At 46.7% G+C, this 14,134-nt stretch overlaps 1 protein-coding gene across 1 annotated transcript in view; it reads left to right on the top strand.

Moving 5' to 3' along the window:
• Positions 1-1,385: 1,385 nt before the first annotated feature.
• The window catches only part of LHX4 (LIM homeobox 4), a gene marked incomplete at its 5' end in the record, with an annotated part of 74,102 nt that continues 61,353 nt past the window's right edge, over positions 1,386-14,134 (top strand). Inside the window, one exon of the mRNA XM_079981634.1 lies at positions 1,386-1,461. Within this exon, the coding sequence (XP_079837760.1) occupies positions 1,386-1,461 (76 nt within the window). The remainder of the gene's footprint in view (positions 1,462-14,134) is intronic.

Below are 14,134 nucleotides of genomic sequence, written 5' to 3'. Positions count from 1 at the left end.
CCTTAAAACAGTAGCAAAGCCTCAGGCTTCTTTATTCCCTCAACTTGAAAGTAACCCCCATCAAACTATTTGGGAATTATTCTGAGAAAATGGTCATTTAAGTTTGGGAGGGGCTGCCATTCTCCTGTAGGGAGAAATACAATTTTAGCTTCTCATCCATGCATCACGTCATCCAGGGAAGAAAAGCAGTTGTGTGCTCACCTGAACTTATTCAAGTTCCCTGCTCGGTTCTTTTTCAATGCCTTCAATATATCCCTCTTTGTTCCGATATTGTGCTGTAAGCCCTTCTCAACAGATTTGGCATCTAAATTCCGGCTGCTACCGCTTGATCCGCGCTCCTCTTAACGTTCGACTTCGCGCATTGCAATGGATTCACACGTAACAGGAGCGCGAAGCGCCGGGTGACTTTTCACGTGTGAAAGGGAGGTCGCGGAACAAAACCGCGGGAGGCGCTTTCTCAATCCCCTGACTCATTTCTTTACTCAGCGTGTGGAACCAGGCCTTGGGCTGATTAACATCCCATATGCTTTTAAATATGTTGCGGGGCGGGATATGGTTTGTTTTGTTCCTTGTAGTTTTTATTATGTATCTTGTGTTTTTTATCTTGTGTTTTTATGCTATGAAGCACCCTGAGATCTTTGGAGGAAGGTCAGTAAACAAATTTAATAAAGAAGAAGAAAGAATAGTAACAATAGTAATTTTATGTTGTGAGCCGCCTTGAGATCTTCGGGTGAAAGGCGGTATATCATTTTTTTTATATAATTTAAAAAAATGGTGATGATGCAGCAGCAGCAGCAGCAGCAGCTGGGCTCTAGGTGCAGTAGCAACAGCCTGCAAACCTAAGAAGCCGCTTGCCTTTGGATGTCCCCCAGGCGCGCCTTGCCAAGGGCGATGATGGAGAGGTGCGCCCGGGACGCGTCCGCCCAGCCATGCTCCGCTCCCTGAACTTGCTGCTCCATCGCCTTCTTCCCCCTCCCCGGGTCTTTTTGAAAGGAGGCGCGCAGGGATTGGCTGGAGGGGGCGTGGCTTCCCTGCGGAAAGTGACGTCACGCCCTCTCCCTGCAGTGTGAATGAATCAAAGCTGCCTCTCCGGGACCAGCGCTCCTACGACGAGGAGCGCCACTGCAGCAGCACTTTTAACCCAGGATACAGTCAAGCTGGGATAGCAGGAGAAGCCAAGGGGATTTGAAGCGGACCAGGGCCAGCCTCAGCCCTCCTAGAGCGCCTAGAAGGATCGGCCCCGGTCATACTCCGTGGTTTTTTTGTTTTTGTTACTGATCAAGATTTTTTTAATTTTTATTTTATTAAATCTATAGACCTATATTCTCCTGGGGGTTTTTTTCCGTCCCCGTTTTTTTTCCTCTGCTCGATACGTTTGAAATAAAATGATGCAAAGCTCAGCACTCACTACAGAAGGTTCTGTCAAGGGGCTTCCAGAAATCCTTGGTGTGCCAATGCAACGTAAGGAATTTTCTCTCTCTCTCTCTCCCTCTCTCGCTCCCTCTCCCACATTGATTTAATAATAAAGAAAACTGGCAGTCTTAGGAGCTCGAATGGTGCAGGGAGGATTATTATAATAACTGCGCTGCCCAGATATGAAGAAGACTAGCAGAGTGCGCGTGTGTGTTTATGTAGCGCTTGCGCTAGCGATATTTCAAGGTTGTAAACAGGTGGGCTGGTTAATTTTCCTGTTTAAATAGCTGCATGGGGGTGCATAGGAGTCTCTTTGACTCACGGATAATCTTAGCGTTCAAAGCACCTCGGAAGCTTAAAGAGGTTAGTGGTCAGAGAATTGAGAAGGCAGAAAGAAGAATGGCAAGTATAGGAATCAGGTATAGAATCATTTCAGCGGCTCGCAAGAAGTTTGCCTGAAGCCTGAACCCTCCAATCCCTCCTTTTCCTCTTCCAAGGGGCAAATAATGGGGGCCACCCCTCCCTCGTGGGGCCTCCATCCGAAGGGTATGCATGGGGGGGGGGCATTTGTTGCTTTTAAATAAAGTGATTGTCGCCCAGTTCCCCACCCCGAGGCACTTCCTTCTCAGGCAGTTTTGTTTTTGCTAGGCTGCGTCGAAGGGCAGTTGACCCCCCTCCCCCCCCCCCGCTGCTTACTCCAACGCTGTGGCTTTCTTGAGAGTAAGAGTAGCCGCTGCGAACTCACTGCACTGGTGATTTGTGCGTTGCTTTCCCAAATGACATCTTTTCTTGTGTGTGCGTGTGCATATTTGTAGCCCAGGGAAGATGCGTGTACCGAGGGGAGTGTGGGGATTATCTGGTGTCTTTCGCGGTGTGCCTCTGCAGAAAGAGGTAGGTAGACCCAAGTATGTGCATATAAACGGGTACGAATAGGTGAGGGAGGTCTGGAGAAGTCAATCATGTATTTATTTCCCTGTGCAAAACGTATTTTCCCCAACTTTATCTCTTAATACGTATGCCGATGAACGGTACAGTATATATAGCGCAGCACCTGTCTGGTCGTATCCTTCCTTGTGAACCTGCCTCGATCTACCTGGCAACCCAGCCTCAAACTATATTCAGAGGTGAGAGACACTGATTTAAAATGAGACCAGCGTCTAGGTAAGCAGCAGGCATGGGTCAGCTTGCCAGTTCTTCCCCTGAGTTCAGTGGGACAGACTCCTAAGTGCATATTTCTTTCTAAGTCATGATTAGGATTTCAGCCTCCGAGTGCAATCCTAAAAACCCCTCGCTCACTTATAAGCGAATAACTTATAAGTTAGCTTAAGTGAGTATGTTACTCACTTATAAATAACTAAATGCCTCGGGGCCGATTTCTGGGATGACAGGCATGGAATCAGTCTGTTTATAAAACATGTGGCTACTCCGTACATCTATGAAGCAGCAAAATGCACAGTTTGTGGGTTTGTAATGTGTGCGTATATATTAAGTTGTCAAGCGGGAAGCATGCCGATGAGCACACGTTTTGTGTGTGCAAATGGCAAGGGTGATGTGTACCTTTTAAATGGGGCCACCTCTAGAGAAGTCTCCGGACACAATTCAAGGCTACGAACCTCATTACGCTTCCTTAAATTCCTCTGGCCTCCGTGGGCTCTGCAAATAAATAAATGCGTTTCAGAACGGGGTATGTGCATGTGAGAGAAATTGGGGCACTGTCCACCCCAGAGTTAACAGCTGTTAAGACCAGTTCATTTCAGTGGAGCTTATAATAAGACATGTGTTTTACTCTCTTTTTGAAAACTGCGGAACTTAAGAGCGTTCGACTTGGCTGGATCGTGTCCGCGCTCCTGTGTTGCCCAGAATGATGCTGAAAAGGTCCTCTCTCCCCTCCCTGGCCAAGGAAACATTCAGCTTGGTTCCGGTCATATGAGCCGTTGTAGCCGCAGAGCGGCGGCTGTTTTGCCAGTATGGGCGTCCTGGCCTCCTGTGTCGCCTTCGCAGGATTCCCAAACGCGTTATGGATAGATAGATGCATGCACGCGTGCGTATGAACTGGTCACCCTCCTGTCACTCTATCTACGTTTGTGTGCACGTGTGAAGTCCCGAGAGAGAGGGTGCTGAAACAGATGTGCTCACGCGCCCTTTCCCCCTGAACGCACAAACACGGGGCCTGCCGCCGGCGTGTGGCGGAGGGCTGCGCGTCTCTCTGTGCGCAGCGAGCAGGTGGTTGCGCATCTCCCGCTTGCTGTGCGCCCTCGCCTGCCCTTCCCGACTGCTGCGCGCGTGGCACAAGCGCGCTACGCCCTGTTCTTCGCTGTTCCTTTCTCTTGCCCGCCGCCGGGCTCCCCACTGCCTCTTGCTGCTATCCTTTGGCTGCTTTGGGCCGGTAAATCTACCTGGCTGCCTCGGAGGCTTTCAAAAGGGAGATCTTTAGTTTCAGAATTGAGCGCGGGGCAAGCAGCCCTGGGCTTAGAGAAGGCTGCTCCCATTCGGCTGACGCCGTATGTTTGGCATCGCCCCGAAGCTAGTCTGGACTATGGAGAACCGAAGCCTGTTCGTGCATACTCGGAAGTAAGGAAGCGTTCCATGGGCCTTAGTGTTCCCCCGCCCCACGAAAATAATAATAACTCAGGGACTTAAATGCCACCGCCATCCCTAAATCCTGTGAAGCTGGAGGGCTGCGCTCTGCATCCGGCACAATCCTATTCAAATCGACAGTCTTAAGTGTAGCCTTAAGCTGGGGGCACTTACCTGTCTGCGCAATGGACCCATCCTGAGAAAGTATACTCATTTACTTGAGGCCAAGAGAGTCTTTTTTTTAAAAGCCGAATGTTAATTTCCTAACAATTTCTGTCGGTAGGAAGATTCCGTGGCTTCGATCCAGAAAACCTATTAACTAAGACGCGGGCATCGTGCTCTAAGCAGCGGGGATCCACGTGAGGCCCTGATCCGCATGCCTGCCCAGCTAAGGCGGAGCAGGCTCCAGCCCACACACTTACTTGGGATCAAACCCCGTTGAACGCAGAGGGCCTTGCTTCCGCCTAAACTCACACGCAGAGATTGGGCTGCTTCTGATTTCCCTCTAGGATGGTTTGATCTGCAACCATTCACGGCTCAACTTGCCTGCGGATAGTAGCCACGCACGCAAACAATATAAGGCATCCCTGTTACAAAGCGGGTTCTTGCTAGGCCCAGCTTAAGGAACTGCCTTCCTAAAGGAACCACAAAGATGCGCATTTCCTTTAAGGCGGGCTTTGGGAGGAGTACAGCCGATACGCCCAAACCACGAGCCTTTCCAGTACAGACCCGACTGGAAAAAGCGGCTAGGATCCTTCTACCGCTCCAGGACTACAATCCTCAACTCCGCTACTTGAGAGTAAAACCTATTGAACACAATAACTTGCGAATAAACGTGCATGCGCAGCCCAGTACCCATGCCTGATTGAATACTCGGTTCCGCTGAGTGAAATGCGTAGAAAAATCCTAATGCGCATTTGGATACGCATCTTTGCTGAACTTGGCCTGCAACCCAGTTTGGAAAACTGGGGAGCTGGATGAACCCCCGACCTGTCGTGTCAACTTAACACCCCTCGGAATGGAGCTTGCCCTTCCTCCAATATTGGGGGGGGGGCGACGGCGCAGCTACAGGGAATCCAACTTTAGATTTCCATCTAGAGAAGCCTACACCTTAAAAAAATGCGAATTGGGGATGCGACAGCGCGTGGATGCAAACACTTGAATCCTATACTTTGCTATGTGGCTCTTCACCTTTGGCAAACTGGACTGTACCTCTTGCGGGAAAGAGCCTTAAATTTGCTCTTTCGTCTGCGCCCCATTTATCCTCTTCGAGGACTTTCTCGCCCGCCGGTGGGCCATCGAGAATTATCTTTCGGTTAGGCTCCCGTCCCGTTTTTATTTCTTTCCGGAGCTGCCGCTCCTATTTTTCTGAAGACCAAATTAAGGAAGGAAGGAAGGGCGGAAGGAAGGAAGGAAAGACGGGCTGACTGCATGCGGAAACATAGATCAGGAACTTGCTGCAAACCGTGTGCCCCAAATTTATAGCCTGGGTCACTGCTAGAGTATTTCTAATGGAGAGTCAATTGGTTTAATTCAATTAGGCCTAGAATATAACTCAGAAAGTCCGTTAAATTCCAATTATCTAACCGCTGGAGTGTGCGCGTGCGTGCGTCTGCATTCCCCCATTTCCCCCTGCCTTTCTTTCCATGTGTAGACAAACGTCAAAGTATTCATTTACATATTTATATCTCCCTGTTTTATCTCTCTCTGTCAACATTGGAATACGCAGAGGATTTCCCGCTCCTGGGCGGAGCTGGATGCTGTGTGCATTCAGTATTTTGGGTCGGCCCGCAAAAAAAAGACCTATCCCGCCTCTAAATGCATTAAAAATAAAAGCACCATCTCTGCATCTCTGCGCGCGAGGACTCAAAGGCCACAACCCCGCGCAGAGCAAGCCCCTGGAAATTGGTGTAGATGATGCTATCTCTTTTCCGACTAGGCCTTCTCAGGTTCCCAGTTTGTTTGTTTATTCCTATAAATGTTTGGGCTGAAATCTCTATTCCATCTCGAAGTGCCCATGTTCTTCCTAATCCTTCCGATTTTTCTCTCGGGACTCTTTTCCCCACGGGTTTTATTCCTTTCCTCGATCCCATACATCAGATCGTGTGAATGCGTTCTTGCTTCCCTCGCCTCCTTTGCCAAGTCCCACCTGCCCAAATGCCCACCGTGGAACTCTGGTCCCGGGACCCGAATACATTTTCTCCCCTCTCTCTTTCCTTGATCCTGACCCTGTCTGACAGGGGCGCGCTTTTTTTAATGGAGGGGTTTTTTTTTTAAAGCATCTTTTAATTTTTGTTGGAGCAGGTGGGGGATTCCACCTAGGCGTTTCTGGAAAGAAGCAAAGGGCACCGCAAACGCTCGGAATCTCTTTGCCTAATAAGAGATGCGCAGGCGTTTAACCTGTTAAGCACGACTGACTGCCGTCACCCGCCGCCACGTCTGCTTTTTCTGACTGCTCCCGTTTTGCGAGGCTCTGAGCACCCAGATGCCACTCAAAAAAAGCATACTCCATTCTTTCCTCAGTATTGGGTGTGTCCCTCCACCGTCTCCTGTTTTTAAGAACAATTCTTCGCTCGGAGAATCTGTGGCAAAATGGCACGGCATCTCTCACTTTACCTTCGCTAATGGTTTGCGTCGTCCTCTTTCCCCGCTCACTCCAATTTTGGCTCATTTACTGTAATTCCATAAAATGCAGGGGTTTTAACCCCATCCCTATCAAACAGGCTAACGCGAAGGGAAGGAAGGGAACGGATTTCCCTGTTAACCCAAGTTCCCAGGATAGAGGGTGGTTCGAAGTCGAAGTGTGTTGCCAATTTCAAGTCCGTTGAGGAGAGAGAGGTGTTTTCTTTTTGTTTTGTTTTAAGGCAACTCTTTTCTCTGAACGGTTGACTAACCCATCACCTTTTCCGCAGTGATCAAGTCTGGAATTCACAGCCTCGTTAAAGTGGATGGGTTGTACCCGGATTAATAGGACGCAAATCGAATTAAATCCACCTTAGTTCGGATAACGTGGTTGTTTCGGATTCAGGCTATAAAATGCGCCTTCTTTTCCTGTTAGATGTCTTCCTTCCTTCCTTCCTTCCCTCCCACCACGACTCCCAATTCAGATTTCCCCACCCAGAAAATCGAATCTGGATTTGAGTGAAATTTGAGATAAGCTGAGAGGGTTCGGTTGCCCGTGCTTTGGTTCCCCCTCTCCAATGGTTCTGCGCGTTCTGGTTGTTCTTACTAGTGGAAAACGAGGGAGGGTGGTGGGGGTCAGGAGCGGGAAAGATCCAAGGTGGAATAGGTACGAAGGTGCGGGTCTTGCTCCGATTCTCGGCTGTGACTTGATCCGATTTCTTTGTCGAGTGAATTCATTCTCTCTCCTGGGGACCGAAAGGAGAGAGACGAAGTCACCTCTTATCATGGTGATATACCCCTGGCCTCCTCCCTGATATCTTTTCTCGGCCTTCTCCAATTCACTCAAGGCGGGGAAGCGTCGTTCTCTGTCAATGTCCCTACCTCGCTTGCACCACGACGTCCGGAGACTTCGGTTTCCTGACCGGACTGGAGCCGCCTTTCCTTTGGGAGGGGCGGGCGGAGAGGGCGAACTGGGCAGCCCGACCCCCCCCCATCCCTCGAGACTGACTGGGCTATGATGGGGAATATCTATGTTGTTGCGTTCAGCAGAAAATCCTCTCTTTCCCACAGTGTCGAAATGTAACTTGAGTATGGAACCTCGGCGCGGAGGGGAGCCCAGATCTGGACCCAAAGGGGGTTGGTTGCAAGGTGTGTGTGTGTTCCTTCCCCTTCCTTGGATTTGAGGAGAGGGGAACCCGCCCTCGCCGCCGGTTGCCGAGCGAAAGGCGACGCTTTGGGCTAAGAACGAAAAGACAGGTTTTCTAAATTCGGAGTGGCAAGCCCCGATTTCTCTCGCCTCCTTTGTCCGCACCGCTGATGTTTTCCAAATCAAGGAGTTTTCTCTTCCCGAAATGGGGTTAGATTTTTACGCAGCCTGCCTAGGCACATAGGCACGAGAATTGTGCGACAGTGGTTATATATTATAATACATTTTATGAATATGGTTTTGTATAAAACCGTTTTTAGCGTGCCCTGCGCGTCACCATTCGTATACCACGTAGTGCAAACAGTTTTCTGATCACTAAACACCTAAAAGTAATTGAAAGGAGCAAGTAAATAACCAAAAAGGGGGGGGGGGAGAGAGATAAACAGGAAGGGAGAGGGGAGGGGTAAAAGTGCGGAGGGAGAGGCGGAGGATAGAAAATTAAAAGAGGATTTTGCGTGGGCCATAGAATACAAGCTTCTGGATAGTATGTAAATAATTTGAATCTTAAGCTCGGATGGTAATGCGCATTTTCTGCGGCGCTCATATTATTTTCAGTGAAGCTTGCGCAGGAGAAAGGGCAGCGCGCTGCGCCTTTCGCAGGTGTGGGAAGCGTGCTTAACCGCAGATTGGGCAGATGAAATGGTTAAATAGCCAGTGTGGGGAAGTGTTCCGAGGTTTCTTGTTTTCAACTGTCTCTGTACCCAGAGGTGCATGGAGACTGTAGTCGAGAGGTGGGGGCTGAATGTTTGCGCCCCATCGATTTGCTGTCGTGATGGGGCCAAGTCCTGGCAAGCAGCGGCCTCTGGAGATGCAGGTTTTCTCGCGGTCTTGTTTGCGCGCCAGAGCGCGGGCGCCTTTTGCGACGCTCTTTGCGCGCTTTCCAGAGATCTGTCGCGGATTCCCACTTTCCGCGCGCGCGTAGCTGGGGACAGACAAATAGCCCTTTCTTCCCCTTTACCCCGACTTCCGCTGCCTTCTGCATGAACATCAGCCGCTCCTGTTGGAGTCTGTCAGGAAATAAGCCAAACCTTCAGACCTTAAACAAAATACAAACACCCGATTTTGCATTTAAGGGCATTTTGTTATTTTGCATCTAGGGGCATTTTTAATTTAGTTTAGCTGCACCTCTTCTCCTACACTGCTGAGCGAAGAAAAAACAAATTACTGACACCGACTTAAAGGGTCTGGGTGTCTCTGTTCTGCCGTGATTTTTGATGGCCCCCTCACTTCTTGTCCGGCGGGGGGGGGAGAGAGAACAAAGCATTCCTGCATTTTTAAGATCTCCAGAAAATCAACAGCCTCTTGCATTTTCGAACCACTAATTTAAAGACACAAAAATGACGGTTTCCTCACTTTTCCTTACTCTTTTTTTTTAACAGTTGCTGTTTTTGTGTGTGTGTTTTCTACAGCTCCAACAAAAATACAGCCATCATTCTTCCGCCCTCTCCCTCCAGTTGAGACAAATAGAAAACCATCTATAAAGGCGAAAACAACAACAACTTTCATTGCATTTCTGTTGCTAAAGCAAATCTCTGCTTGGCTGCTTGCCTTGTTGAAGTGGGGGAGGGGTGGGTGCTGGCAGGATCCTAGGAAAGCAAAAGGCACCGGGGAGACTCGGGCCTTTTGGGGGTGTTTTTTTGGGGTACCTACCTCCTTCGTCATTTTGGAAGCTCAGTGGAGAGAGAGGACGGAGAGACCCTCCAGTTTTAATCTCTCCTTCGGAATCTGCGGGAATCCCCGTTTTCTTTCCTCTGGTGGGATCCCCCAGGGAGGGAGTGGGCTCTCCTAATTCCATTATATCAACTGGAGGAAAACTCGTTCTCCAGCACCCTCCCTCTCTCCCTTCCCGTGCAATGTAATGCGCCGCAGGCAGCAGCCTCGCGTCTCCCTTCGCGGGCTGTCTTCCCTTTCTAAGTGCTGCGTCTTGTATAAATGGATCTTGCCACCGGTGGGCGAGCAAATCGCCCCAAGGCATCCCAGGCGCAGACCGGATTTCAAGCCGTTTGTTCCCAACCTTTCCCTGGAAAAACTGCGAGGTAAATAACGACAGCCGCCTCCTCCCGTTGTTCCTGGGCGATGATGTGAGTCCCAGCATTGGGCCAGGTGGCTGCTGCGACAACGTGGTCGCAGGAAAAGGATCCTCAATGGATCGCCAGAACAAGGTCCCTAACCTGAGGCGTTGGATGCCAAATAACTAGGACGCTTTTGTTGGCCACAGCTCCAAGAAACTTAGTTTTTGCGGAACTCCAAAGCCGGCGTGGAACTGCATTAAACGGAATTAATTCGCATCACCTCCGCTCACTTAGCGTTCCACCTGGCTGTTGGGGACTGAGTCCCTGGCCCAGCCGTCCCTAGGGTTGCTATGTATACCCAGAGCATTTTCGCTTTATTTTGTGATATTTCCCCATTAAATTTATTCGCGTTTCGGCAAAGAGAATGAGTGGGGAAAGTTGCACAGCGCCAGCTTTTGAGAAAATTAAGAAAGATTACGCTCCCCCTCCGCGCATCGTAGATGTGAAAATAATAGCCTATGATTTGTGGTTTAGGAGAGAGATTGCTGATGGGGGTCTTAATGTAGACAGGGCAGGGTCATTACACCAGGTGCGCAGATTTTGAAGACTGTATTGTGTGGTTGGTGTCCTTAAAAAGAAAAAAACGGTGTGTGTTCATAGGCCATGGAAAGCAAAGACTCTCGCGAACCACTTTCAGCCCTCGTAGAAATTATCGTTTGGTGGTTTCCTTTCAAATGCGCCTCTAACCTCGAAAGGTTCTGCAACCTGAATCCGTGTAAAAAGCGGCATTTTGTGATGTTTTTGGCAGAGCACAGCGCAGCTCTGTTCGTGCCTGCTCAGAAGCAAGTCTCACTGAGTTGAATGGGGCTTACTCCCAGGCAAACAGCCTTTAACTCCCACTGCGAAGGGTAAAATCTTCGGGAAACTCCTGATCCGCTTTCCCCATGCGCTGAATTCCTATGGCAATATCGCATAGCAGAAGTGAAAACAATGCAACGTTGCTATTGTTGTTTTCCGTTGTTTTAAAAGGGCAGAAATTTAGAGCATGTCTTTTTCAGATCACTGAAGAGATCCTTTTCTATACATCTCTTGAGCCCTATTCTGGGCTTCTCTGAATTTGTGTGCTGTAGCCTCATATTCAGTGCGCGATTCAGCCAAAGTTAATGGGAATCCCACCGATTTTAACGGGAGAGAAACCACCACGTTCTTAACTTCTGGATTGAAATAAACGAAATTCACGGTTGAATGGCTTAATCATGTATACTCATTGTTGCTATTTATTATTATTTTTGTCACATCACCACTTTACTACAATTTGCTTCAAAACAATGAAAAACAGCGTTGACACACGTTATTTAAAGCCCATGCAAAATTTGCTGAAATGAGCACTTTGTATGTAGGTTTGTACTGCACTTTTTGCTTTCCTCCTTTTCCTTTACCCCCTTGCTTTTAAAACATCTGGTGTGTGTGTGTATTTGTTTTTTTAAAATGACAGTACAGTTCTAACCCCTTTTTATCTTGCTCTCCTCTCTTGAAACACGCAGGATTCAAATCCATTATCAGACGCCCATCTCCCCGGTATTCCAGAAAAGCCTGCCTGGTTCAAATAACCAAAATATGCAGGAGTAAAATGAAAATAAATAAATAGATAGATACTGATGAAAGGCACATTATCCAGCCGTTGGTATGGGGATTTGTTCCTTTGTTCCCAGTACAGACAGTAGGAGAGACACTAGGTTAGAAAAGATAATTTAAACTTTAAATTTTTCTATGCTTTAAAGTTTAAGTGAATCATACCTTCCAGTGACACAGCCATTTAATGTATAACGATTAAAATTTTTTTTTGGTGTATCTGGAAAGACTTACACATTTGCCTTAGAAGAAACCAGTCCAGTACAAGGGAACAGCTTAGCAATTTTATATACTCTCGTGTGTGTGTGTGTGTGTGTGTGTGTGAATCAAAATTCTGAGTATATATAGTATTCACTTTTGAATTCTGGAGAATGAATTTGCTTCATTACCTCTAAATGTGAATATGAAGGACAGCATTTATATGTGCCTTCGAGAGGTAATAAATAACATATACATTTTGCTAAGTTACTGAGCTTTCAGTATTGCAGCAATTTTACAGAAGGGAACTAAGGTTAAGAGGCAGTGAATTAATCACCCAGTGGGTCTATGATGGAGATTAAATTTGGACCGGGATCCCTCTTAGCTTAGAACTCCAGGTACTGAATCACATTCTTTAACACTGCAGTTTTGAAAAATAGCGCACTTCTATCTTAGTGGACCACAACCACAGTTATATAGGAAAATCAACTTGAAATTGTTTGACTGTTGTGACATTTCTCTCTAAGCAATATTGGGATTACTATAGCTGAGGAACGTGGGTTGTCTCCCCAACATAGGACTCCCATCTCTTTTGCAAAAGTACGATTACTAGACTCTCTTGAAGAGCAGCAATATGCAGTGAAAATATGAAGAATGTTGGACAAATGCGTCTGTTTGGGACCCTAGGGCCAAGGAACAGGGTAGCCATTCTGTTTATTGTGGATGTGGGGACATGCATGCCAAGGACAAACTTTTAGGATTAAGCCATGGAAGTGTTTCCTTTATTTACCTGGTTTTGCCAAAGCGTTGCCTGTTGTGTTTCATATCTTAAAGGCTTTTCATGCTTGGCTCTGTTCTTGGACTATGTTCTGAAACATAGCTTTTATGCACACGTGTGTCTTCTTCAGAGGTGCATTGTTGTAACTTTTGAAGGGTTACCTGCATGCCTGTTTCTCTACTGAGACTTCCATAATTTGGAGCTGATTTGTTGCGGCTGCAGATCATGTTTGTGGTGGGAGAGGGTTGCGGGAGCACAGCTTTCCACAGGGCTATTTCAGGTTCCTTCCCTAAATGTTCAGCTTCAATTAAACAACGCTATGGACTTAGCATTCTAGCCCAGGGCTCACCAATACAGTGGTCTCCAGGTGGTGCTAGAATCCAGCTCCCCTCTGACTCATCCAACATGGCCAATGGTTGGCGATGATGGGTGTTGGCATCCAGCAACCTCTGGAGGTTACCGGTTTGGCTCTCCCTATTCTAGGTCCTTCCCCCCCCCCCCCAATAGATTTTTATTGAGATTTTAAAGGTTACAAAAAGAAAAAATAAAGAACAATACAAGAACAAAGAAAAAAAACACGAAAAAAAGATGCAGATAATTAAAAAAAAACAAATCAATCCTTTGCTTATTTTCTTTCCTTTGCTTATTTCCTTGACCTCCTCACACCTCCCTTTTTTGTATTCTAATTCAATTAGATATTTCAGCAAATCCTTTCCATCTTTATTTTTATCCTAATGATTTATCTTAATATACTATAATTTTACATTCTGTTCTTTCACCGATTAACAATCCATTTTTACTTAATTCTTTATATCATTTCTGCTAAAACCACATTACTTCATTCCAACATCCTTCTAACATTCCTTAATTTTACAATGTTTCTGTAGATAAACTTTAAATTTCTTCCAATCTCCTTGGTCTCGGATTCTGCCAGTCATTTCCGCCAGTTCCATATAGTCCATCCCTATTCTAGGTCCTACTGCTGTTTTAAGACAATAAAAGGGGGTGTTCCCATGTTCTGACAAATGAGCACAAAGCTCTAATGAAGGGAAAACGCTGTGCATTAAAAATGATTAAATTAAATGTACATTTTTTAAAAATTTAAAATTATGGGATAACTTTTAAAATGCAATGCATATCACCTTACATTTTAAAATATTTTAAATATAAGAAATAATTAAGAAACCCTGGTAGCTAACAATAAAAAAGCAATCCATATTCACCTATGTTGACTGAAATGGGAACTAGATCTTTGGATGAAAGACAGGATAAAATAAAATCCACACATAACAAATTGCCATGGGCAATCAGAATACATGGATCTCAAAATGAATACTGCTCAGGGATACAGACTGCTATTTTGCAAAGGAAGGAAACAAAAAACCCCCACCTCCCTAAAATACTTGATTTTCATTGTCTTGAAGTGGCGCCAGCTGATTTTTTTATTCAAAGTACTTTAAATCACACCATGTTCTAGTAACTTTACACCAAATTAAACTGCTCAATGGGACCTTTAATCACTTTTGTTGCTGTAAAAAAATAATACTTAGATTTAGTTTCAGGGCTAGCCCATTTTGGTGTGGTGAAAAATCCCAACGGCATCTTTCCACTAATTAGCGTGAGGCACAATCCATAGGGGATGTTCTCCTGTGCTGGCCTGATTGAAATGAACAGCAGCTGGGAAAACTGTTGCCT

The sequence above is a fragment of the Podarcis cretensis genome (assembly GCF_951804945.1).
Source record: "Podarcis cretensis genome assembly, chromosome: 6".
Lineage (NCBI taxonomy): Eukaryota > Metazoa > Chordata > Lepidosauria > Squamata > Lacertidae > Podarcis > Podarcis cretensis.
This window is presented reverse-complemented; position numbering and strand designations above follow the sequence as displayed.